The sequence below is a fragment of the Taeniopygia guttata genome, chromosome 4A (assembly GCF_048771995.1).
Source record: "Taeniopygia guttata chromosome 4A, bTaeGut7.mat, whole genome shotgun sequence".
NCBI classification, from domain to species: domain Eukaryota; kingdom Metazoa; phylum Chordata; class Aves; order Passeriformes; family Estrildidae; genus Taeniopygia; species Taeniopygia guttata.
In genome coordinates, this window is record NC_133029.1 from 4652037 (window position 1) to 4679081 (window position 27045).

The following is a 27045-nucleotide window of genomic DNA, read 5'->3' on the forward strand; positions in this document are numbered from 1 at the left end:
GGATCTTTTTAGGGTGATGCAAAAGAGGTGTCTGCAAGCAGGGAACTGCCCTGAAAACCTGGTGTCCCCTTGGACAAGGAAAAGCTGCCCCTCTGTCACTTCCCTTGTGCCATGAGGATGAACAAGACCCAGCTGCCCACAATGCAAACTTTGGGAATAGAAACCACCCTCCTTTTTTTCCCACACGTGTACACAGTTGTATTTTGGCAAATCCTTACTTGTCTTTCCAGTAATACTGTCCCCAGTGTCCAGATATATCTTCAATGCCAGCCAGCAAATGATCCAAGAACTAAAGAGGAGAGAGGATTTCGCTCTACGCCGGTTGCATACGTGATGAACCCAGCCAGCAAACAGCAAAAGCCACACACACAACAGGGGATGCTTCCAGCTCGGGATATGGAGCTGGGAAACAAGGAGAAAAGGCACTGGGATAATTCTCCATCCACTCATCCATTGGTGCTGGAGTCCAATGAGTGGGTTGCTTTCAGGTGTGGGCAAGCAATGCTAAGGCCATGAATCTGCTCTCTGTGATAGGTACAGGGGGACTGATGGCTCCCATGTTCTGCCCTCTGGGCCTTGACCAGGAGGAAAGGCTCTTTTTGGGTTTTTTGAGGACAATTTGTCTCAGGAAATCAGTATCTTCAGGATATAAATGTAGGTAACACATATATGTTAATCTTCAACAATAAATACTGCCTTCCCCCCAGATACTTCCCACTAAATAAAATCATCATATCATTATTTAGATAAATACAGTATTATTGTATAAACTTATATAAAAAATACCAGCCTAGTTGTGTTTTCCACCTCAAAGTTAAATGCCTGTAATTTCACAAACTGCTTTCACTCCTAATGGCATCTGTAAACTGGGAGAGGACTCTGCTCTGCTGCCCTCCACACTCAGGCACTGATGACCCTGGAACTTTCCACAGCTCTGTATTTTTTTAAAACTATCATTTGGGGGGGGGGTCAGAAACAGAAAAGTTTAGAGCAGCTGGCTCAGCCCTGCAGCCTGGTGTGGGTTTAGTGCCCTCACATGGCTGTTGGCAGCTGTGTGTACCACAAATATGATATTGGAGGGAAGCAATGACATGTCCCATCCCTGGGAGTGTCACAGGACAGGGCTTGGAGCAATTCAGGATAAGGGAAGGTGTCCCTGCCCATGGCAAGGAGTGGAATGAGATGAGTTTTAAGGTCCAACCCAAACTAGTCTGATTATTTGGAATTACACTCACACATTCTGATCACTCCTATGAGCAAGAATATCCCAACTATCCAGATGGCGAAATAAATTTGAGGAAGAAAGCTGCTTCTAGCTTCTGCATCCCTGATTTCCAACTATCTGCATTTTTACCTTTTCAACTTAATTGGTGCATGGCCATTTTCAGCTCACACCTCCTAATAAACACATTTCTGAGATGATTTACCATTCACACCCTAACAAAAGAACAAAGTCTCCTCTGTTCACGACTGGAAAAAGCTCCTCAGTCTCCTGAGCTGTTGTGTTACCCTCAGACAAAGCCCTGCAGTCCAACCCCATTGTGAGGATGCCAAACAGATTTTACAAATGTCCTCAGCCCCAATGGCTTTATTGCTAAAGAAACAATGACAATAATATTGCTGAAGGAGCCATACCCACAGAAACGTGGCTGGAATTGAACAATTATATTCAGAAATATATTAATTTTCCATTGGATGCAAATGCAAAGGCTCAGCTGAGTGGGAGAGCAGCTGATCTCATGGAGCTGAGCCTCTCCCTGAAGTCCTCTATGGCTACAAATACCAACATGGTGAGAACAAGGGGAATGAAATCTCACCTATGAGTTATGGATGTAGAATCCCAGAATGGTTTGGATTGGATGGGACCTTACATCTCATCTCATTCCAGCTCCTGCCATGAGCAGGGACACCCTCCACTGTCCCAGGTGGCTCCAATCCCCATCCAACCTGGCCTTGAATAATTCCAGGGATGGTGCACTTCTGAGGTTCCCTCCAATATAGCCCCAATCTTAACCTCTCTTTCCTCATTTTTTTGCAAAAATATCCCAACCAGCGGTGGTGATGAGACTAGAGAGCACATGGAAGTTCCTACTCCTGAAAGCAACCAAGCCTCGTTTTCTTTCTTTCTCTTGTTCCAGAGACCAGAAAAATATGAGTTAGGTCAGAGCTTAAAGTTTTGGGCAATAAATAATCTTTTTCTCTCGTATTTGTTCACTACCTTATGTTATATCAGCTTGATTGGTGGCTGCTCTTCCAAAAAATCCCATGGTTAGGAAGCTGAACAGGACTTCCAACACGGAAAGGGGCTGACCTGCAGAGGATTTGGGTAAAACTGCAGATCTGCAGGGTCCCTGGAGACATGCACATTCCAGGAGATATCAGAAAGCTCTGACCATGTGTTGACAGATGCTCCACTTACCCGAATGTGGATCTGCTCTCCCACGGTGGGAGCACTCTCCCTTTCCCTCTTGACAGCCAGCAGGTCAACGAGGGGACGGATGGTCATTCCCTGCAGAGCAACCACCCACACAGAAATCAGCCTTTCCTCACACCCCATTTTCCTGCACCGGTGTGGGGCTGAGCCACAGCGACCCTGCTCTGGTGTTCCAGCAGCCTTCCTCACCTGCCCTGCTTTCCTGGCAGGATAAAACCTGCAAAGCTCCAACAGGACCAGAAATTGTTCTCCCAGGTGTACCCCAAACACTTTGTTTGCTCCTGGTAGGAACCTGTCAAAGGGAACTCACAGAGAGGCTTCAGGATGGGGGAAGAAACCTCTGCGTGCCTCCTCCGGCCTCTCCGAGACCACAAAAAGCCAACCAATAATTCCAAGGTCAAGCCTGTGGTTTGCTGTCACTCGTGGCCTCCCAGATGGAAAGGGGCTTGAAACAATCCAAGTTCAAATGGCTGAAATGGGGATAATCCTTGAGATTTCTCAGCATGGAGCCTCCGCCAGCAATTGTCTGCCCACTCCTTAAGCACTGTGTGTCACACACCATTACTCCAGCGATCTCTGATGGCCAGCCAGTGGCTAAGTTTCCTAATCAAAGCATCCACCTGGTGGGAAGGGTCAAGGAAAAGTTTTAATATCCTTTAAGCCTCATGAGAGGACTAAAATGCTGCTGTGGTTGTGATTCTCAGTCCGGCTTCTGCATGAAATGACTTTTCTAGTGATGGAGTAGTTGATGTTTATGACTTCTGAATGTCACAAATGCTGGCACGGAGGAGAGTGAACACATTTTTAATTGCAGAAACAATTAATGTGTCATTTTAATAGCTAATAGCAATAAAAAATGTGTCTCTATTCAGAGTCAATAACACAGAACTCACAAATTCCAGAATAACAGATATTACAAAAATTAAGCAGAGACTGTGCAATTTGGCCTCTTGCCTTCCTGGATTATCAGCTGCAGTTGTTTCCATTTTAAAGCAGCATTTGGGACTGTTATGGGAATCCCATGTGTCATTCCAGGCCACACATCATTTCACAGCACACCTGCAGGTCCCCTGTGCTGCTCCTCCACCCACCAGGGATAACTCATCCCAGGGAGTGTCTGACAGCTCCATCACAGCTCACACAATGTTTTCCACCTCCAGAAATCCAGTGGGACAGTGCAGGCATCAAACAACCTCCCCCCTTCACAATTTGCTCAGAATTTCATGGCAGAGGTCAGGGGCCAGTAAGTTGAGAGAGTGAACTTCCAACAGTATTTGATTTTAAAACCACACCAAGAGGCTGAACAATGAGGGGGGGTTGTGACATTCCAGACAAGCCCAGAGAGCTCCCTGGAGAGCTTCCTGGTCTACGTGGCACATATCCAGCCTGCTTGGAAGCACTGAGGAATTGACAGTGGCTCAGTCAACCTTCTCAAAATGATTAACCAGGCTTGTTGTGGGAAGAGCCTTATGCAACTGGGTTAGGAAGGCCAAAAGAGAGGAGTTTCCTGGCTTGTGGAATGCACTGACAGAGGCACGGGTGGCCAAGCCCAGCAGCTCAAGGGATGGTCATTCCCCTGTGGCACGAGGGTTTCCAGCCAGCAGGAGTATGATTTCCAAGGGAATCATAGGATTTGGAGGGTTTGAGCTCTGACAAGACAGCCCAAACCAGCCCAAAAGGCTCCAAATCACCTCTGCCTTGGTTTCTGTCCTGTTTAACACAGACACTCCCCAACAAGCCTATATTGACATCACTGTGAATATAGAGAAAACATTTTGCATAAAACAAGAACAAAAATGTCCACTATGCGCAGAAGTTGTTTCACAGCCAATACTTCTCTTGCCCTTTCACACACAGTGACCACGAAAGATGCTGGGATGGCAAAAATATTTCCTCCCCAATAACGCATCCATTGATGTGTCTGGCAGCAATTACCCCAAACCTGATCTGCAAAGCCAGGTATTTGAAGGTTCTGTTACATTTACCCACCTTTTTTTGTGCTGAGCTCCAGCAATATCTTTCTGCCTCAGGCTTTAAGTAATTTTGCTGGTTTTTCCCTCCTTGTTGTCGTGGTGGCCCCAGCCCTGCAGACACAATGCTCCCGCATGGCTGAAGGTCAGGGGGTCTCCTCGGCGACACGGGGACCCTGTTTAACTCTCACCCTTTTGCACGGGGATGACATCACCAGCTGAGCTTTGAGGTTACACAAAAGCCCTTTTCCTGGCCCCAGGAAGGATTTCCCCAAGCCTGGAGCTGCTGCCTCAGAACAACTTTTGTGTGAGGCTCAAGAGCGGCTCTGCGTGAGCGGACGTGCCTGTGGACCGGGGCTTTTCAATTTCTCACCCACATTTGCATCTTAAAACTTGTCATGCTCCACCTAAGCACATCCCCCCGCCGGTCTGGCCTCTGCTCTCTCCTTTCAGGCTGAAGCTGTGCCCAGACCCACTGCCCGGCGGCTCCCAGCTCCGATCCCATCGGCACAACACGCTCTGATCCATCCTCCACTTCTCCAGCTCAGGATGAGGATTTAGGTGGACACAGGGAACCCCAACCCTCCACATTGTCCCAGTGCTTGACACCCACCTGAGGGGTTCAGCCACGGGGCCACTCGGCAGCTGCCACCACGAGCCACCATCTCCCAAAGGCCCAGAAACTCCTCTGCTCCTGGTCAGCAGCTCCACATGCACCTCATGTCCTTGACCAGGAGCTCACAGGGAGTTTTTCTACATGAGATCTTTCTCAAACCTCCACATCCCACTCATTTCAGTCCTGTGGAGACCACTCTTTGTTTTTTGGGATAAACAACAGGTGGACATCGGCCTTGCTCGCTCCAGCACCAGAAAACCCCAACTTTGCCACCAATGTGGCTGTGTTTGCCAGATGAACTAGGAGCTGTATTTTAGAGAAGCCTTTAGAGACTTCTTGCTGGTCAGAAAAGAGCAGGGAGACACCCAAGACCCTGAGATCCCACAGAAAGCTGCAGGAATGGTTTTACCACTAGATGTCACAGCAATGCTGAGAGCTGCTGCTCCTTTTGGGCCCTGGAGCACCACAATTCCCTAAAACTCAGTGCTGGAGCAGCAGAACTTACAGCCCCAGCACGAGGGAGAGGAACCTTCTCCCCCAGACTCCTGGAGGGGACCCTAACCCCGAGTGTGTGCCCAATACTGGTTTTACCTGAATGAACACGGTGAAGAGGATGACCACAGTTGTTGCTGCAATGAAGAGCTTTTTCCTGTGGAAGTCAGGCAGCAGGAAAACCAAAGAGAAGCAAATGGCCCCTCGGAGCCCCCCATAGGCAATGATGAACTGGTCCTTACTGGTGATGGTGTTCACGTGAAATCTGTTCACCAAGAAAGTCAGCACAAGAACCCCTGAAAAACAGGAAGGTAGATTGAGGCACATCAGTCAAATAGAACAATTAGAGAAAACTTACCATCTTACATTTTCCAGTTAAACACCACGGAATTGGTAAACACCAACTACAAGGAACTAGCCAGGGCACAAGGGTGGTATATTCCCAATATGCCACTGGAGAATTTTTCTTCCATTCTGATCCAACAGGTTGAAATTTGCTTTGCCCAGATAAAATTTAATCCTCGACATGTTTCTAATTTGAGAGATTACAAATATTGACTGGCTACAGTCCTGAAATACAAATTGATTTATTCTAATTGGTGATAACAAATTACTGAATTGCTGAGGTTACAAATGCTTTTGAGGCAAACCAACAGCAACAATTTAGCCACAAATTTCCCTCCTATTTGCCAAAGTTTCCAAGCAGTAGCTTGGATAAGTAGCTATATTCCACTGTGTTAATGTTATTTCTTTCCCTCAGATTTACACTGTACAAATTGAAGGCCACGTGAGATGACACAGCCATTGCTGTGATTTACAGCCATTTGCAAATGCACAAACAGATGCAGAAAGGTACAAAAAGTCAGGCCTTAAATCAGTAGGCCGTGATTTTAATCCCAATGGATGTGATAAACATCCCATTTCCCAAAGATTAACAGCCATTTTGAGAACTGATGGCACTGCCTGTCACTGACTTTTGACAGGAATTAGCTGGAGCCACAGCACTGTTGCTTTTCTAGAGGGTGTTTGTAAAAGAAATAAAAACAGTGCATTTATTATGTACATATCAAACATCTACCCACACACCTCTAGCTAAAAATAGCTGAACTTTTACTGTATATTGGAGGAGTGTGAAGAAAACAAAAAGCTGGGGATGTTTGGGAATAGGGAACTCAGTTAACTGAGTTAACTTGTGGCACCTTCCCCATCTCTGGAGCTCCACAGAACTGGTGCCCAGACCAGCAGACAGGAAGCACTTGGGTGTCAAGGTTCTTTGCAACTTAAAAAATAAATAAAACAAAGCCTCCCTCAGATCACATCCACCCTTACTGTACAGCTCAGGCAGTGCCGATGATTTAAAGGAACAAAATTTACTTGAGCTGATATCCTGGCCTTTGTCTTAATTTAATCCTTCCTCATAAATTATTATTAGAATTCCCTAAACTAATTCAAGGCCAGTTTGCTCCAAGAGATGACATACAATTAATCATTCTGAGCAGAATGTATTTTCTTCTGCAGATACCTTGGGAAAGAGCAGGAGGAAATCTCCCCAGGGCTTGGATATCAGCAGAGCCCCAGTGCTGCCATGCAAGGGCTCTACTTTCTTTTTTAGATGATCTTCCTCATACCAAAGGAATTCCCCAGGTTTCAGCAGAATCATTTCTCAAACATTTAACGCACTGAGAGTGTTCTATGAAGGACTGGGGCACAGATTACACACCAATCCCAGCCCACCTAAAAATCCCCAATTCCTGTAAGGAAATGTGAGGGCACCTCCCTTTTCTGGATCAGTGACTTAAGCACCTCCAGAATCCTAGAATCCTGGAATTGTTAAGATTGGAAAAGCCCTCCAAGATCATCATGTCCAACCATTCCTCCAGCACTGCCAAGGCCACCACTAACCCATGTCCCCAGGTGCCACACCCACACGTTTGTTGAACACTTCCAGGGCTGTTGTCTCCACACTGTTTTGGCCAACCCATTCCAATGTTTGGCAACCCTTTCATGAAGAAATTTTCCCTACTATCCAATTATTAATTAGTTATTAATTAATCCAGAGCTGCTGGATGGCTCTGGGCAGGCCAAGGTTTAATCTCAACCACCATCTCCAAGGCAGGAGTTTCCCAGCCTGGCTTGGTGCAGCCCCTTCCCAGTTCTCACCCTCCCAGCTCCAGCAGGAACACCCTGTTCAGGACCACTCAGACAATCTCCAGCCCTGGTTTGTGTGTTTTATTTAATTCCAGGGAGATTTTGACTGGAAAAGGGTAGCTGCAGCCTGAGCCCTTCCCTAATAATGCGCTCCATAATTTAAGCTGCTCTCAGATGGGCTGTGCTTAGGGAGGATTTTTGGGGTGCTTTGAAGCATTGCTGTTCTTATATCTTGCAATGAAGAATTTTTGAACTAAAAAAAGAAAAATCAAACTCACTTAGAACTCCTTTAATCTGAGCAAATAATTTAAGAGAAACCACCACTTAATGGAAATAAAACACTTGAATGTACAAAAAACTGACTAATGAGCACATTTCCAAGTATGGTGCACAGTTATTAAAACAAACTTTGGCATGTCCTAACAGCTAATAAACCCCATTCTGCTCTGCCTTGCTAATCATGGCCTAACCTATTTAAACAATTTCTTGAAGTGTCTGTCAAATTCGAGTTCACTGCTTGACTTACTGGTTTGTAAACATAAATCCTGTTGAACATTTTTAAGCTCTCAAATTCTTTGCCAAAAATGTGTGCTGTTATTTTCACAAATATTGTTAAGACATAAAAATATCCATAACTGAGGCACTCTGCACTCATTAGGTGCCAAACACTGTAAGATGAATGGAAGTCCAGCCTCTCCCAGCATGGAATCAGCACAAGATGCAACTGAGGAGAATGGAAATACAGCACATCTGTATTTTTCTGGTAATTTTCAATGCATGAAAATGGGATCCCAGAGAATCCTGGAACCAGGACTTGGTTTTGCATGGTAATTGTGGCTAAAGAAACTGCAGAGGTCAGTTAGCAGGAGAGTATTTTCCTACTTTGCTCCTCATTATCACCAAGCCTTGGTCTCTTTATTGCTGTGAGGTTGGTCACACACCCTGACAGGTTTTCCAGGGATGCTGTAGACTCTCCATCCATGGAGATAACCAAAATCTTGCACAGTCTTGCCTGCCCCTGCTTGGGTTGGAGCAGATGATCTCCACAGGCCCTTGCCAACCTCAGCAATTCCCCAATTCTGCCACTCTCAACCCTGACCTGAAACTCTGGAGTAGGAGCAGGAGCATCCTCACAAGTTTAGGTCCCGAATCTCATCTACCCAGGACAGCTACTGGAATGTTCCTCAGCTTCCCAGTGAAGGATGCTGCTGTACATCAGCTTGTTATGAATTAAATCCCTTAAATTCAGAGGATTTTCATGGATCTCTCACTCCAAGGTATGTATCTACAAATTCCCTCCTGCTGGGAGAATACCAAGGGACTAAAAACCACTGAAATGGAAGAGGAGATCGTGGCAATGAAGGAGGGTAAAGGAAGATCATGGCAAAAAAAGGGACATTGATAAAATAGATCTCATGACAGCTTCTGTCCAGCACCAGTGAATGCACAGAGCAGGAAACTGCAGCAAAATGCAAGATGTGGAATTAAGTGAGATGGAGGAGCAGGAAGCATTGGCTGGGATGTCCAGTCCAGTTCTAGCATTCCCATTTGGAATGATCACACTGCAGAGCGAGCAGGAAAGGATGATGGAGGGGCAGAGCACCCTCTCATCAAATGGAATCTCATTCCTCACTTCCATAAACAATAACATACATGAAAAACCAAGATCTACAACTTCCCCTACCAAGCGCCCTCCAAACGAGACAGAAAATAACCGTGAAGCAAATGTAGGGCCAGTTCCACTCGTGGTTTTCTCCGATGGTGGAAACTCCGAGGAAGATGAAGATGAGGGTGTCGCTCACACTGCTCCACATCTTCATGAAGTACTTGACTGTGGTGTGGGACTTGAGGGAGATGTTGGCCTCCACGTAACGCTTCATGCCCATGGCACAGGAAATGATGCTGAGGAAGTGAAAAATAAACAACGGAAAATAAATATGTCTGAAATATGAAAAGAAAAATATGTTTTTCTACATTAACACAGAAAATCAACACATCAGTTATGAAAAAAGTGGATTTCATCAAGTTTTGGATGTTTGCAGATATTTCACTGAGGGCCGATTTACTTCCTACCTCAAGCCAAGAGCATCAGGACCACTAGGACAATAAAATACTTCATAGGTTGCCCAAACTGTCCAAATCTGGACTTTAACAGATGAACAATTCATCACCTGTTGCATTTTATCAGAGCACAAAGCAACACCTCCAACTAACACCCAACTCCTCCCATCCCTCCACGCCGTTTCCAGCTCTTTAACTCTGCCAAACTCTGACCTTGCAATTGCCTGGCAATTTTTCATGGATAATTGGTTCTTCAAGTTCCAGGGAACATGGCATTAGCCTAATTCATCAGCTTTTCAAATCAATGTATTTTCAGGCCAGCAATCCTAGGAGGTCAAAAATCAATACATTTTCAGGCCAGCAATCCTAGGAGGTCAAAACAATTGAGCGCTCAAAATGCTGAAGATCCATTTTTTATATTTTAATCTGGACCAAAAGATTTCTGTTCTAAATATTGCAGCAGGAATACAAAAATATTCCAAGATTTTAAATTTCCAAGATGTGAGACTTCCAGTGAAGCTTGGTAAGGCCATCCATATTTTTATTGCACTGAAAACCATTTCCACAGGGAACATCACAATGTTGGATCACAGAAAAGCCAACAGAGGAGCAGATCCTTGGCTGGTCCTTGGCTCTGGGTGTGACCAGGACAGGTAAGTGACCTAAACAAAGGTGTTGAGAGAGGTGGTGGCTCCCCCAGAACTATCATCTAAGAGATGCTCAGAGAACTGCCAGGCAATTGCTGCTTTGCACTGAAAATACCCTGCTTAACCTCAGAATTTCACTAATATTTCCCATTATTTTGAAGACACAAACATTTGGGTCTGTTTGAATTTAAAACTGGGCTTTAGGGAGATGATTTGTGGCAAAAGCAGAGGATAGGAAAGGTCAGAATTGGGAAAGTCACAATGCTTTTGCTGAGGAATGGGATCCTCTGTTATCCAGCAGCAGGAGACCAAGATTTAAGTCCCTTTTTCACCAAATATTTCAGTTCACATCTTTCCTCTCCTAAGAAAATGTACCAGTACATAAAAATATTCTAATACAGGAGCAACAGGGACTGAACCACAGACTAAAAAAAAAAAAAAAAAAAAAAATTCTTCAATTTCTCTGTCTGCCTCAATAAATAGTGGGGAATATAGTTACAGTTAAAAACTAAGAAATCCAAGTATTTATGGGCAAGTAACTTCCAGAACTGTGGTTTGGGGAAATGCTTATTGGACAACGGACATGGGATCACAGCAGGGTCCCAGAAAGAGAATAAACTTCTTCTTGTCCTGGCTAAAGATGGACATTGCTACCAAGGCAAGGGGCAGGGAAAAAGAGAATAAGAAATGAAAAAAATTAAACTAAAACCCATTTGTAGAACAGTTTCACAGACTGAGTTGTATTCAGATTTTTTTCTATTATTTTGGCGTATGTAGAATTGATTTTTTTGGCAATCAAATTATTTTTCAAAGAAACAAACTGCCAAAAGCTGCTTTTTATAATACAGTATTCCCTGGCCACAACAGAATGAATTATTTGAACTCCAGATCTATAAGACAGGCATTTATAATTTGGCAATTAGAAGGGCACAGTGCAGAAATCAGCTGCCTTTGCCATTGTTTTGCTTCAGAAAAAAATGCATTATTCAAAAGAACAGCAAATGGGTTCCATAATGGGTACAGCAGATTGTGATTGATAGAAGGAGACACCCTTAGGATTGAATGTTTTCTGCTCCACGATGATTATGCAGCATATTTATTTCACTGTTCTATCTTGCACTCCTATAAAGAGGCTTTTCCTACCTATTCCCAGAGCTGGAATTGTTTTCAGTAACACTCAAATATTGCTCCTATTAACCAGCTGAGGAAACAAAATCTGCGAGACACAGGAATGGTTTATATCCAAAGCAACATCATTAGTTTTAAAATAGATCTCTCAGATACTGTGTTGAGCTGGGAGCCCACTTCATTTTTTTATTTTCTTTTTATTTTCCTTCTCATCAGCTGCACAGTTGTTTCCACTGCAGCCACTGATGCAGGGTAGGTGCATTTTGGCGTCTTTTGGGGAATATTAAATGGTTGTGACCGTCAGCACCATCTGACTCAGTTTGGGTAGGAGAACCACACTCAGTAGATTCCAGCCCACAGAATACAGGAGGGCTGGACCCCTCTGGTTTTCTTCTCCCTCTGCATTCCAAGGTGAGATTTTAGTGAACATTGAGGTCTTTCTGGCTATTCCTGCCTCAGCATCTTCTCTGACAGTGAGATGTCCAACGAGGTAAGCACAAAGCCTAATTAGTCCCTTAAATCGGAAGGATCTGGCCCAAAATTATTCATTTTATTGAAAGATCTACCCAGCTAAAAGAAAATTAAATGAACTGAAATGATCTCTGACAGCTTTGGCTGAAACTGGCCAGCAGATTCCCAATGCTACTGGAGACAGAGGTGTTGATTGACACCTGAGGCCAGACATGAGCTGTGTCTGAGCTCCCAAAGCCAAGTCAGAATCTCCAAAGCAGAGTTTTCCATTAGAATCTGCTGCTCCCAAAAAGCAGGAGTATTTCAGGCTTCAGTTCCTGTCCCATCACTCGCTGCTCTGTCACACCAAGGGTTGCCAGGCAGGACATGCAGATGGGGAAGGGGATGTGAGAACAGACGCGCTGCAAACCAAGATCAAACCTCTCCAAGGAGCTGACTTAAATTCTCCTTGTAACTCTTCCCATGTTGGTTTTGACTGGGCCATGTGGAAAATTACAAAATAAGCTGAGAAACTTCTTCTGGCTCTGCCAAACCTACCAGACATCTCACTGTTGGAACATCCAGCCTTTCCAAATAAAAACCATGGAGCTCAAACAAACATTCCTCAATAACCTACATAAATCCACCATCAGCCATCGTTGTGCAATTTGGGAAACAGAGTGACACTTGGAGAGGGCCCTGCTCTTCATCATACACAGATTTCAAAATTTTAAAGCGCTTTTGGCTATTTTTCAGTGACTATAGGCAGGAAGTTTTCCTGGAGAGAGGAGCTGCAGGGCCTCACTTACGCCACGATCCCGGAGAGGTGGAACATCTCTGCAGTGAGGTAGGACAGGTAGCTGTAGAGGAACACGAAGAGGGGCTCGATGACACGGATGTCCTTGGTGAAGCGCGTGGTGAAGGCAGCGGTGAACCCAAAACTCAGCCCCACTAAAACTCCTCCCAGCCCAACCACGAAGAATTTTCCAACTCCAGCAAGAACATCCACACTTTTGATGGTTGGCATCTCACAGAAAGAGCGGAAGAGCTTGTAGAGCACCTTGTGGGGGGAAGGAAGGAGGGAAACAGCTGTTAACTGGATGTTCACCAGATGTGGCCAGGACACCAAATACACTGCTGGGATTTCTGCCAGTGAGGCGTCACCTCCTGCCCAGGAGGTCTGGCTCCCACCACGGGACTGCTGTGGCCCTCACGGACATTTCTGTCCCCAGACATGGAATCAAAGACAAACCTGAAAACTTCTAAGCTCACCTGAATGCTGCCAAGGACCTCAGTGCCAGAGAATTGGACCAGGAGTCCTCTGCTAGAAGGGGTTGTTGAGGATTTTTCCCTCAACAAATCACAGAATCACTGAGGTTGAAAAAACCCTCCAAAATCATCAGGTTCAACCAATAACCCAGCACTGCCATGTTCACCACTAAACCATGTCCCCAAGTGCCACATCCACACGGTTTTTAAACACTTGCAGGTCGATTCCACCACTTCCCTGGGCAGCCTGTGCCAACGCTTGACTGCCTTTCTCATGAAGAAATTTTGCCTGACAGCCAATCTAAGCCTCTCCTGGTGACACTTGAGGCCATTTCCTCTCATCCTGCCACTTGTTCCCTGGAAGAAAAGACCAACCCCTACCTGGCTACGAATTCATTTCAAGGAGCTGCAGAGGGGAATAAAGTCTTCCCTGAGCCTCCTTTTCTGCAGATCTTCCATCCCATCACCCAGCACCATCCTCTGCAGGTTAAATACCCCAGCTCAGGCTGGTCCTTACCACGGTCACGGCATCGTTGAGGAGCGATTCCCCAAAAACCAGGATGTGCAGCTTCTCGTTGACGTGGATCTCCTCAAAGACAGCCAGCACGGCCACGGGGTCCACGGCGGCGATGAGGCTGCTGAACAGGAGGTTGTGCAGCAGAGACACGTCCTGCAGCCGGAAGGCTTTCACCTGGCAGATCCCATAGAGGGAAAAGCCAATCCCAAACACATTCCAGATGGTCCCCACCACCGCGTAGAGCAGGATGGTGCCGATGTTCTCGAAAAAGGGGCGGCTGGGCATGAAGTAGCCGGCGTCCAGCACGATGGGGGGCAGGAGGTAGAGGAAAAAGATGTCGCTGTCCATTACTGGTGGTGACCTATCATTCAATCCATAGATGATTCCCCCCATGATGAGTCCCACAAATATCAACAAACAGCTTTCGGGAACGACGGAAGGCAACTTGTTGTAGAGATGGAACCCTGCAAGGCACGGAAAGATAAAACTGGTGTTGTCTCATCAGCCCAAACCCTCTGAAGGTCCCCACACTCCCACTGCCAGCAGGTTACACCTTGGAGTAACACAAATAAATTCACACAGTGAGGGTGAAGTTGCTCAGAAATTGGGTAGAAAATCTAAAAATTACTGAAAATACCAAACTTACCCAAATTACTGTCCGTTCATAAAAAGGTCCACTTTTAACAGTATTTAATCATTAGCATTTAAAGCTAAAAAATGTCTAATCAAGCCTGTCTTGTGCAATGCCCAACATAGAAAAAACCACAAGTACAATGATAGTTATTAAAAGAAAAAGTCATTGAAACAAACCTAATTAAAATAAGAATAATAAATCTTAAAAAACTCTGATCATTATTATGTCTTCAAGCATGTGACTAGAAAAAAGGGTCTCATTATGAAGCATGAAATTAGTTAGAAAAAAGACCCTTTCCGTCTGAAAAATTCAGATCAAACCCAATCTTACAGATTTCTCCATTCTGAGAAAAAGAAATCCAAGAAAAAATGGTGTAAAATAACTTTTATAGCCGTATTTTAACAGAATTGAAGACAATTCCTGGAGAGGAATATTATATATAATTTTCACTTTCCTGTGCCCAGTTTGTCAGAAGAAAATATAAAAAGATCAGATATTTTGCATAACTTAAAGCTCACTCGGATGACCTTGCATGAAGATTTCACTTTAGCTGTGTAACACCTTGGACATGGATGGAATTATTCCTTGGCCAGACACAGGGCACTTTTCTAAGAATAAGGAATCTTCATTTTAAGATGAAGATGTCAGTGGACCACCTGCACAGAGTGTGGCTGGCAAGGAAATCAAGGTGAACACACACCTTGGTGTGTCCTGCAGTTAAATCAAATTCCTCCTCCTGGAAACTCAGTATTTTTCTTCCGAACAGCAACAGCACACCCAGGTGTGAATTTCTAGATGGAAAGCCACCATTTCCAACCTAAAATACAACTGGTTTTCCACCTGTGCAGTGTCTCTGGCTTCACAATGTGTGAATTCCGAGGGTTTGGCACGTTACCTCAGGCTCCAAACCGGAGTGGAGATGGAGCAAAAGCCACACCACTGAGACTGAGCTTCCCCGTCCCTCCTCATTCTCTCACCTATTTTGGCCAAGGATGCCAGCATGATCCAGAGTGTGATTTCAAAGGGGACCTGGACGTGCTGATAATCCAGAGAGAAGAAGGCGTGCTCCGAGGAGTCGTTGCCTGGGGCTTCCTCGGCAGCCCAGCTGATGTTCTCCAGCCCCGCGTCCTCCAGCAGCGGCTCCTGCAGGGCTCCCACCCGGGGGGCTCGGAGGATGCAGGAGAGCCAGGAGCCAGCCAGGACAGCTGCAGCTCTGTGTCCGTGGCTCTCCATGTCCCTGGAAGAAGCAGCTGCTCCTGCAGCGGTGGGTGAGTGGTTGGAAGCGCTGCTGGAGACACCAGCGCTCGTGGGGGTGGCTGCAAAGGGAGGAGCAAATGCTCAAGCCCATGGTTTCCCTCCCTGATCCATCAGCTTCCAGCTGAGAGATCCCACTATAGAGTGGTGCTTTTTAGTGCCACATGCCCAAACAGGGGCTCCTCATGTGGATGCTTCATTGAGGAAATGCCTTTTGTGCCCTCAGACCAATAGCACGACTCATATTTTAGCCCCAGCTCTTGATATGCTTTATCTCTCAGTCCCTCATAAACCTCTCTTGGAGGGAAAAAAATAACCTTCACTGCTGTTAGAACAGACAGACTTGAAAGAATAGGTCCCATAAAAAACCCCATCCCAAAACAGCTGCATCACATAGGGACCTTCCCTGGAATTTTGCAGTGCCCGCACAAAGAACACAACACAAACTGGAAATCAGTTTTCATTTGGTGAAACAAGCAAATCACCCAGTCTGTTGGGCTAAATACAGAGCTGCAGGAAGAAAGAGCACCAGTGTGGGATAAATAAGGCTCTACAATTGCTTAAAGCTTCCTATAAAGAAGATTAACAGGAAAAGTTCTCTTCATCTCTCTTGAAAAGAGCATAAAAAACTGAGTTGCTCAGAATCATTGGAAAAATGGAAAAATAAAGGTAGTCGCAACAGTGTTTAACAGATTTTAATAAAACCATGGAGAAAAAAATGTATTGGGTCAAATTCCTCCATTGTGAAGCTTCATTGAGGTTTATGTTTCAAGGGGCAGAAATTTAGCCCAAAGAACACTGGTAATTAAAATCCAGGGCCCGGGGCTGTTGGCAGACGGATCGATGGCCTGTTTGCTCCCTTCAGCCGCCTAAGTGACACCAACTGGAGCGCCAGGGACAGGCTGGTGACCCACTTCTGAGCTGTGGGGGCCCAGGACACAGATCCTGGGCCTCAGCACCACAGGAGCTCCCTGCTCCTCATCCCGTTTCTAAAGCAAGAGGAGGATACATTTTGGAAGGCAGGAGGGATGCAGTGACACCCTCAAGGAGCAACTTCTTTCTATTTTACCAGGGTTCACTTGAATTTTGTACAATCAGACAATGGTTTGGGTAGGAAGGGACCGTAAAACTCATCTCATTCCAATCCCCCATCCCTGAGACACTGTCCCAGGCTGCTCCAAGCTCCATCCCTTGGACAGTTCCAGGGCAGCCACAGCTTCTCTGGAAAACCTGTGCCAGGGCCACACCACCCTCACAGGGAGGAATTTCTTCCTAATACCTAACAAGAAATCACTCATTACTCTGAAGAAGGCAGAACAGTGCTCTTGACAGCAATTAAGAAGTAATTAAGGAATTGTTGAGCCAGAGGAAGAGCAATGGAAGCAGCTCTGAGCCTGGGCTCACATCCCAAGCCATCATATTTTCCTCTTTCTGTTGAAATATTGGGTGTTAAAGTTAAGGGTTTGAGGACTTGTTCCATTTGGCAAGATGGAAAAGGAGTTCTGCCAACCTCCCATTGCCTTCCATTCCCAAATGATCCATTTTGTAAAAAAAGCAAAAAGCTAATGCTCACCTACACTTTCCTTAAGCCAAAACTGAAACGCTGGCATCTTGGAGGGGGAAAAAGCCTTGCAGTGGGAGTTCAACAGCATCCTGGAAACTGGTTTTATGTATATAGTCTATACTTATTTAATAATGGAACCAGAAAAAAAACAGCAGAGCTGGGATAGAATTTGAGGAAGGTCAACAGGGAGGAAAAGTTTTAAATATGCTCCATTTTTCAAAGAAAGCTGCCTTATAAAATCATTAAAGCTGGAAAAAACCTCTAAGACCACCAAGTTAATTATATATTACCTACAAATAAGCCAAAAGTCAAAGACAAAATGTTTTTCCAAAGTTCTGTGATAACAGAATTCGTGCTGTTCCTCTGGTAATGGCTATTGATATTATTGATCCACTTTTTCATGTGAGCACCATTTGATCCCATGTTTATGGACAGGCTTTCATTTTTTCCCTAATGCAATGCTCTTCCCTACATTTTCAGTCTCCAGGCTGGATTTTGATCCCCACAATTGTGCTGACGGGCACCTTGATCCTGGTGGAATGAGGAAGATTGGGAGAAGAGCAGACTTCTAGTGGGATGTGATATCAGTGACCAAAATTCAGGCTCTTGCAATAAAAACATGACATTTCTGCACAATTTTCCCCAGGGAACACCCACCTCCTGACCAGGGCAGCCCCACAAGTACCATGGTGGATTATCCCTGAGGGAGCTCTTGGCTTTCCCTAGGGAAACCCTTCAGTGCTCTATGCTGATCTCTGGGACAGATATTTGGGAGCACCCAGGAGACGTTTTAGTGTTACCACCGATTTTGTTTAGTTTTTTGCCCTTTTTAGAAGTAAACTTTTTTTTTTTTTTTTTTTTTTTTTTTTAGCTTACCCTAAAAGCCTCCAAGCCACTCATCCCACTTCCCTTTCTGGGAAGGATCCCACCCACAGCTCTTGGGGGCAGCAGGAACAGAGAACCCTGGAAAACCCCGAGCCAGCACGTGGGGTCTGTCAGCACATCACAAGCCACAGGGACACTGAAAAGTAACTTGGGGCTGCAGAGAGTGGGGAGCCTCATGGGCACCCAGAGCCCAGGCAGGCTGAGGTTTATATAACATCAGTGATTCCAGTCAAAAATCTGGTTTTGAGGAGGATTCAAACAATATTACATCGAGCAGCTGGAATATAGATAGGAAACATGTTAAAAGAATACACCTCAGCAGAGGTGTGAGCACCTTTTGCCTCCTCACTAGTGAAATCTGGGATGTTTAATTAATGGATTTCACCTCAGGGTGGAAATTTATTGTTCCCATTTATTGGCTGCTCCCAGGACATCACACTCTGGTCCCACACACTGTCAGGAGAAATCTACACTTTCTCTGAAATTTTTTACTTTTTAAAAAAGGCTGGACACAGCCTCTTGTTTTTCTTAGTGGAATAAACATAAGCAGGTGGCTATTTCCAAGGATGTTTTTGTTATATAAAAATATTCAATAAATCTGTCCCCAAGCCACTTGCCTGTGATCAGTGACCTGTCCTTGCTGTTTGATGGCTGAGCTGGAGCAGAGCTGGGCAGCAAAGGGAAAGGGAGCTGTGCAATATCCACACACAGCATTTCACACTCTGATTTATATAAATTTAACATGTGTAACATGAACGCTTTTGCCTTCTATTCCAGGAAAGGTTTGGTTGTTGTTTTTTTTTTTTAAATTCAACTACCAGAAAAGAGGAACAAAATTTGGTATTTAAAACTTCAAAGCAAGATTTTCAAGAAATTCGTTTGCAGTTCTGTTCCCTATTCCATTACGTTCGTAAATCTCACTCATTTGAAACAAAGAACCAACACAGCTTAAAAAAAAAAAGAAACAAAAAAAAAGAGAAGAAACAAAAAAAAACCCCACATGACAGCAGTTGAGCTACAAAGAAATGGAATAAATGGTCTGTGGGTCTTAGAAATTTGGCAATGGAAAGCAGAAGTGTGTAATCACTACAGATTGGGGTGGAGAACAAAAAACAGCAACACAGTGGATTAAGAAATTGTGTTATTGCACAAAATTAGAAACTTTTTTTCGAAGGATCAATGATCCCTAAATAGTAAACCAGAGCCCAGGAAAGCAAAGCCTCTGTGTCCCAACACAGGAGTGAGAGGCAGGAAAACCCTTCCTGCACCAGCATGGGGAGAAAGGAAAAAATCATGGAATGACAGACTGGTTTGGGGTGGAAGGGACCTCAAAACTCATCCAGATCCAGAGAACCCAGAGGCCACATTTCAGCTTTACCCAAGCAGAGGCACATTTAGGAAAGATGCTGCTCCCCCTTACCCTCAAGGGTCAGAATTTTTAGTCCCAAAGGGAAGGGTTTGGCCTTCCAGGCTTTAAGTCCTCCTTGATTTTAACTGGAATAGAACATTAATTGATGGAAGTTGTTTTTCTGCACACCTGGGCATCCTTTTTATGGGAAATAAACCTCCCTCCAGAGAAAGACAGACTTTGAGATTTCATTGCAAAATGGCTGTAAAGCTCTGGAAATCCTGACCTGCAAGGTACTAAAGGAAACCACCACTAGATATCACCGTTTGACTATTTAATAAATCTCAGAAAAATTGGTAATGTGTAAAAATCCTAATTATCCCCCAGGCTGATGAAGTCACCTTCTAGAGGGGCTTAATTCCCACAATTGAGGCAGGCTGGGGAAGATCCTGACTAAAGGATTAATTGGGGAAATTTAACTAAAGAGTCCAGCTTTCTACAGGGTCTGGGTTCCAGGACCTGGTGAATATTCCTCTGTGGGAACACAGAATGAGAGCTGGATATGAAGGTAAAAATTCCCTGCCAGCATTTCTCCTCCAACATCAGATTTTCTGGCATGTGGATAAAAATCAGCTCCAGGCAGAATCTGGCCATGGATGTCTGCCCTGTAAAATATGGCACTGCTTTCCTCTGTAATGAAATCCAGCTGCTGCCCTTCAGCGGGCTGGAAAAGCACCTTTCCAGGGATTTTCCTCAAGGAATTGGAGTTCACTGAGGCGTTTTTCCTCCTAGCAAAAACAGGCACAGCTCCAGTGCAGCTGATGGAGTTTTACTCAAAGTCATAATGGGACTTAGCATCTTCCAAATATAAATAAATCCAAAGAAGGTCATGGATTGCAACATGTCAATTAAAAAAAAAAAAAAAGTTAAAATAGTATTTAAGTTATTAATAAATGTATTTGTCTCATCTTTTTAGAAATTAACAGATTTTGCCCCTAAAATGTATTCTGCAGCAACATCTTTCTTCCTACAGAGAGAAATTAATTTTGAGAAGTTACTTAAATTGTGGATTAAACCAGTTTATGAAATGCTGGGGGGGAAGCACATGGACAATATTTTTCCATGGGCGAAACTACATAAAATCAATAACAAAACACAATGTGTTTTACATTAACAGTGTGCATTTACCTGCACCTCCATTTGTGCTGTGAAAACATCATTGGGGTGGTCTAAATTACCTATTTTCCTCAAAACACTGCTGTTATGTGGTTTTATTTTCATTCCAGCTAAAATTATCCATGCGTTTAATAAAATTAATTTAAAAACAAGCTATGAAACCAGTCCTAAGACGGGATGGGATGAACGCAACTTCATAGTAACCTCAGGTTTTGCCAAATTCTCATTATTTATGTGTTTTCTCCTGTGCCATTCCATTTCTGCCCCGGGGATGGAGCAGCAGATCCATCAGGGATTCTCCCAGTGCAGCTTGGCTTTAATCCCTGGGGCTGGGGTGAGCAGCAGAGCAGAGAGGGGCTCCTCCAGTGCATTCCTCAGCGCTGGGAAAGACTGAAAACCACCCGAGTCTGGAGCTCAGGTTTAACCTCCGACTTCCTCATTTCCTGAGGAAGAACCTCGTGCAATTAACTTCTTTCCAGACTTTGGCTTGAACTATAAATAGATCCCAGGGGGAAGCAAGGGCTGGGGCACAGCGGCACAAATGGCACCGAGCACTTCTTGCTAGGGATAATTGCAAAGCCTTTGGCCGCTGCTGCCCTCTGGAATATTTCCCCTCTCCACCTCAGTTAAATTGTTCTTTGCACCTCCACCAAGGAAACCTGGAAAACTCTGCCCACTCTGCACTCCTCTGGAATTTAATGAAGTCATTTGGCTTCTTCCAAAGGACTCCTGGCCTGGTTTTGAATACTGAGAAGGAGATTAATGAGACACACATGGAATTAGGGCAATGAATAGGGAAGTAAATCATCCTTTTCCTCTGCTTCTCCTCAAAAGCAAGGATGAGATTCAGTATTGCTTATATTCCTTGCCCCAAGGTCAGCGGGAATGTTGGATCAGACAATGACCAGTTAGGTCTTGGATGTGTATGAGTCTGATTTTATTAATTTATTTCCTTACCAGGAATTATCTTTCCCAGTCATTTTAATAAAGAGAGAGTTCTTTCATTGCCCAGTCAGATCACTTTTCCCTCAGGAGCAGCTTTTTCTCCGTCCTGCTGATATTTTCTTTGAGTTCACAGATGATTAAGAAATGCCCAAGAAATAAAGATTAAAACAAACAAACAAAAAAATCCCAACCACAAGCAAAAACACCAATAAAAAACTTTATTAGAAAAAAGAAAATCTGCAGAGCAGGTAACAGTCCAATTCATCTATCGTTTTACAGTGGTGACATAATGAATAATTTCCAGCTGGAATATTTGCTGAGAAGCAAGAGCAAAGGGAGAAAATGTGTAAATGTGTTTGAGAGCTGAACAGCAGTATTTTCATATGAAAGTTTGCATTTAAATTTCCAAACGAAGATGCAGGAACCTTGCACTATTTTTTTTCAGGAATGTTGCAGTCATCTTTGCTTGCTGATTTTGCAGAAAATTAATGCTTTTAGGTGTGGATATGGCACTTGAGGACATAATTTAGTGGTGTTGGGTTGATGGTTGGACTTGATGATCCCAGTGGTCATTTCCAACTTCAACAGTTCTATGATTCTATATATTATAATAACACGATTAACCAGTATTTTGGAGAGAAATTAATTGCAAATTCTCCATTAGAAAACAGAGACCTTTACTTGGCCTGCTACCAAAGGGTTTTAAAACTTAAAATATTAATTAGAACATGTGTAGTGTGCAAATGTTTCCATTTCCCCACCTAATCTTTAGAATGAAACATTCCTACCTGAATCCCATCCCTCTCCTGAGCTGAGCAGCTCAGTCAGGATGTGAATTCCATCCTGCAGCTCCATTTTGCACCTATGTTGGAGATTTGGAGGTTTGGGGTGCTGAACTCAGAGCTGTTCCTGTTGGGAGCATTGCGGGAGCTGAACAAAGCCAACGAGTGCAAGAGGGCTCCTCTGGCTTTGGAGGTTTCTATGTTCTGCTCCTGGGAGATCTGAACACTTATCTGGTCCAGGCTGTTCCTTATCCAGCTGCAGGTCAGGAGGTTTGTTATGGAACCACACCTGGCCAGGCTTTCATCAAAAAACTGTTTGTAGAGCTCTGCCACTTTGGCTTCCATGTACTTGTTGAGCGTGGAGTTGGAAAGGGGCTCCTCACTGAGCACGAGGCTCCTTTCTCCAGCTTCATCTCCAGGCAGGGACATCCCACTGGGCTTTTTGGGATGCTCACACTGAGGGGACTGCCCCAGGGGGATATCTATGGAGAGTAGGACGGGGCCATCGGGGAGTTCATCACACACATGGTCCAGGACACAGCCTGAGTCACACGTGTGGCCCCCCACGCGGTCCCCCCCGATCTGCAGGTCAGGGTAGTCCTGGTAAATGCTGTTGCATGGCCAGGATCTGTACAAATCCACCTGGTCTAGGCTTCCCCCTCTCCTGGGGATGTGTAGAGCTGGGGATGCAGTTCCTTTAACCAGCATTTCCTGATCTCTTGCAGGCTCCTTCTCCACGGATCCCCATCGGGGGCAGCTCCCGGCTTCCACTTTGCTGCTTCTGGCAGAGAGCTCCTCCCGCTTCTCACATCCATCAGCAAAGCCTTTAATTTCTGGGATGTCTACAAGTTTCTGTCTCCAGATTCCCTCTTTAGCCTTTTGGGATGCAGGAGATTTGCAAGGCTTATCTTGATGACAGCTTTCTTTATAGATGAGCCTCGTTAGGATGCCTTCTGCCAGCATGGTGACAAGTGTGAGCACCAGGGATCACCAGAGTTCCATGGAGCCCTGGGACGGAAACACAGGCACAATACAACAACTATTATTCAACAACTATTACAGAATAATTATATTATCATTATTATTGTTATTATTGTTATTATTACTAATGAACAGTGCACTTCTCACAAAGACAGTGATTTTTCTTTCCCTCTCAGGCATTTATTTTTAGCAAACATTAAAATGCATGTTTTTCCTCTTTACCATGTTCACAAAAATAATTCTGAAGATACAGGAAGGGCTTTAATCAGCTGCTTCATCTGTAACATCCCTTCTGCTCCCAGGTCTCTTCTGCATCGTGGCTACTTGAGACAGATTGTGCTTTATAAGCTGTAAAAATCAGCAAAATATTTTACTTGTCTGTATCAATACCATCAGTAATTAATCAAAGTTTTCCATTACAAGACAACCATTTCCAAGACAGCACAACTGGTTGTTTTGGGGTTTTTTGAGGGGTTTTTTTTCTGTTTTTTTTTTTTGTTGTTGTTTTTGGGTTTTTGGTTTTTTTTGGTGGGGTTCTTTATTTTTGTGACACAGCTCCATCCCTGAAGCTGAAAGGAGCACTGGAATTTTGAGGCCAAAGCAGGCAGGAAAGGCAGCAGACCTGGTTATCTACAGAGTCATTTACATATGCAAAAAGCAGGGCAGCACTTTCTTAAGCACTTATGACGCTTGATAAACTAATTTCCAAAGAAAGAAGAATTGGCAGTCTAAATCTTGCTAAAGATCCATGGAATTTAGAATGCTCTGTGCCTTGTAGGACATGGTTAACCAGGTCCTTACCCTAGGACCTCAGGGTACCCAGCTCCTTACCTGCTGATAAATTTTGGGTTATTGCTTTGAAAGAGCTCATGAAGAGCTAAAACATGGTAATCTTGGAAAAACTGGTCTCCTCCAAATAAAAGAAGTGGTTCCTGTGTTTTGAAGCAAAGCATAAGGAAAAGAAAAAGGCACAAAAGCCCAACTTACCAAGCCCAGTCAGGTCCGAGGTGGATTTGCCTAGCCCAGAGCTGTCCTGCTAGAGCTGCTGGGAGGGGGCAGATGGTTACACACCCTTTACTCACTGCTGGCTGTGCACAAAAAGCCTGACGCACTCATGATGCAATCCCCAGCATTTTTAACTCTTAAAACAGAAGTGATCCCGCTGGGAGAGGGCGCGGTTTTTGAACACAGAGAGAGGGCTACATCTAAAAGAGGATGTCTGAAAATGAATTGAGATGTTCCTGACCACAGTGTGATGCTGAGGAGCTGCTGACAGCCAGAACGGGGCATGGGGAAGGAGCAGAGGATCAGGGCTGCGCCAGGCAGAGCGAAATCGGAACCGAATTCCACCAGCACTTCCACTGGCGGGAGCTCAGTGCTGCTCAGCTGACTTGTGGACTTACACCACTTCCCCTTTGGAAAATTTAGAGTCTGGTAATGTGCCACTGATGGGGAGGAAGTTGGCAACTTCCTTTCCCCTGGATTTTGATGAAATACCCTGTGTCTGTGATGTGCAAACAGGACAATGTACCAACCTGAAAGCAGCAGCTAATAGACAGCTCTGCACAATCATGTTGCTCGTTGATCAAACCCACTCTTTAGGGGTTAAAAAAGTACCTCTGGCACGTCCCAGGTGCTCCCATGGTGGTTTTAAGTGTCCTCTTCAAGCTGAAGCCAAGCTCATGCACTGAGCCCTCCACTCAGCACAGGATCCAGCCCACAGATAGTCTGAAGAGTTTTCTGTTGGTGACTTTTCTAAATTTCCTTTTTTCTCAGAATTTAAGAAATCCCCAGTGAAGCAGAAGCTGAATCTCATCTAAGTACAAGTCAGAAGATTTTAAAAGGACACTGCTTAATGACAGGAGCAAAACACAAATGATCATCCACGTCAAGGACAGGGACACCTTCCACCATCCCAGGCTGCTCCAAGCCCTGTCCAACCTGGCCTTGGCCACTTCCAGGGATGGGGCAGCCACAGCTTCTCCGGGCAACTTGTGCCAGGGCCTCCCTACCCTCACAGGGAAGAATTTCTTTCTAATATCCAATCTAACCCTGCCCCCTGTCAGTGGGAAATCATGTTGTGCCTTAGAAATTAGGTTTGGAGTAATTCTGGCCATATAGGTTCAATGAAGTCTGTAAAATTATCTCTTTTCCCTCATTTTCTCCTGTATTTCATGAAAACCTTCTCCTGTGTTTCATGAGAACCTTGGAGTTTTATGGAGGCAAAATGAAAGCTCCCATCAAATTGATATAAAACTCATTTAATATTTTAAAGCTTCTCAAAGTTACCTGATTTTTAATCACGTTGCATGAGCAATTTCTGCACAGAAGGTGTGGCTGGGGCTCCAGCAAAGTCACTGCCCACAGTCTTTGCAGGCAGGAACCAGGGCAGATGAAATTCCAAGTAGTTTTAAATTAGTAGCTTGCAATTAGTGCCAGCTGCAGCTGGAATTTTTGTGCAGCTGTTTCAACAAGACACAAAAGTAACAGAGAGAGAGGAAGAAATCAAGTCAGGTAATTTGTGTGGAGTGATTAAAAGTAAATCAACTTCCATTGCATAGCCAGCAACCTGATCTATGGAATGCGTCCCTGCCCATGGTGGGGCTGGAATTAGATGAGCTTTACCATCCCTTCCAACAGAAACCAGTCCGGGATTCAGGTGGCAAATACATCAACATCCCAAGAAATCAATGTATTCTCTTAATTGGATCTCACAAAAAAGAAATTCCCTTTTATTTACAAAAACAAACTCAGAGCGAGACAGAACCAAAGTTAGTTCAGAAGCTGAGCACAGATTGCAGTTAGGATAAACAGGAAGGCAAGGATGTCAGAATTTAGAGCTGAATATATATTGGAAAAGAATAAAAAAATACTCTTATAGTATCATTCATATATGGAGAAAACAAACACTACCACACTGAAGGATATTATGTGAACTATGGTTGTATGTACACAAAGTCCCATCTTTCTGCACAGGCTGTGTACTTTGCATGCACATAAACATGACACAGATATCGATGGTTTGAAAGGTTTTATGTTGGTTTTTTTTCCCTAGCACAGCTACGGTGGGCCTTTTATTTCCCATTCCAAAGGAACTCCACTCCACGGCCGCCCCCACACACACACAGACCCAGCGCGCCCTCACGGCGCGGCTTAAGTAGAAGAGTGGGCGGGGCTTAGTATGACCGACAGCTGTATTACCCAATAGGAAGGCGGGAAGCGCCCGCCGCGGCCGCTGAGTGGCCGCTGGTTGCCGCAGCAACGGCGCGCGGCGGGGCCCGGGCGCCATTGCGGCCCCTCGCAGCGCGGCGGGCGGGACTCGGGCCGGCCCGGGCTGGGAAATGGGTGCGCGACCCGTGTAAAGCAAAATAACCCTTCTGCGTCCGAAAAAGGGTTCCGGAAAGAACACGGCAATTACAGTGCTGCTGACATTGGATTAATGATGTGCTGGTTTCCTTTTATTAAGGATTTCGAAATAGTGAGCAAATTAAAATGAAGAAATTGCCATGTTCTTGAGGATATCTTCAATAAATCAATCTGCAAGAGAAGGAATTGCTATAAGGAATTATTGTGGAGTTGTGGTTTAAATTATAGTATATATGAATTACATATTGCTATATTGTGTATGTGTAGAAATATTATATATACATATATACAGTAATATAATAAATACTATATGTTCATATTACAAGATACACGGGTCCTATACTTACAAATCTAATACTTCATTAATACAACACACGT

The 27045-nt window shown here is 44.6% G+C and overlaps 2 protein-coding genes across 3 annotated transcripts in view; both read right to left on the reverse strand.

The window, feature by feature from the left end:
* Positions 1 to 15599, reverse strand: part of LOC100222639 (sodium/hydrogen exchanger 2-like) — a 36394-nt gene extending 20795 nt beyond the window's left edge. The window contains exons 1-7 of the mRNA XM_072929333.1: positions 15344 to 15599; positions 13733 to 14196; positions 12756 to 13006; positions 9345 to 9562; positions 5612 to 5808; positions 2420 to 2509; positions 219 to 289 (exon numbers count right to left, since the gene is read on the reverse strand). Of these exons, the coding sequence (XP_072785434.1) occupies positions 219 to 289; positions 2420 to 2509; positions 5612 to 5808; positions 9345 to 9562; positions 12756 to 13006; positions 13733 to 14196; positions 15344 to 15599 (1547 nt within the window). The remainder of the gene's footprint in view (positions 1 to 218; positions 290 to 2419; positions 2510 to 5611; positions 5809 to 9344; positions 9563 to 12755; positions 13007 to 13732; positions 14197 to 15343) is intronic.
* A 6140-nt stretch (positions 15600 to 21739) lies between these two features.
* Positions 21740 to 25425, reverse strand: LOC100219761 (TLR adapter interacting with SLC15A4 on the lysosome-like). 2 transcript variants are annotated; one of them, XM_030272439.4, is made up of 3 exons: positions 24289 to 25233; positions 23524 to 23649; positions 21740 to 23328 (listed from the first exon to the last, which is right to left on the reverse strand). In XM_030272439.4, exon 3 carries the CDS (start codon positions 23281 to 23283, stop codon positions 22363 to 22365), a length of 921 nt encoding a protein of 306 aa, XP_030128299.4. In that variant the 5' UTR covers positions 23284 to 23328; positions 23524 to 23649; positions 24289 to 25233; the 3' UTR covers positions 21740 to 22362. The 2 variants fall into 2 exon arrangements, with proteins under 2 accessions (XP_030128299.4, XP_002186712.4); XM_002186676.5 differs by lacking the exon at positions 23524 to 23649 and having other exon boundaries at positions 24289 to 25425.
* Positions 25426 to 27045: the final 1620 nt, after the last annotated feature.

What these genes read in the sequence shown, in the direction of transcription:
- LOC100219761 (XM_002186676.5), bottom strand. Translation starts at nt 23,283, where the DNA reads ATGCTGGCAGAAGGCATCCTAACGAGGCTCATCTATAAAGAAAGCTGT.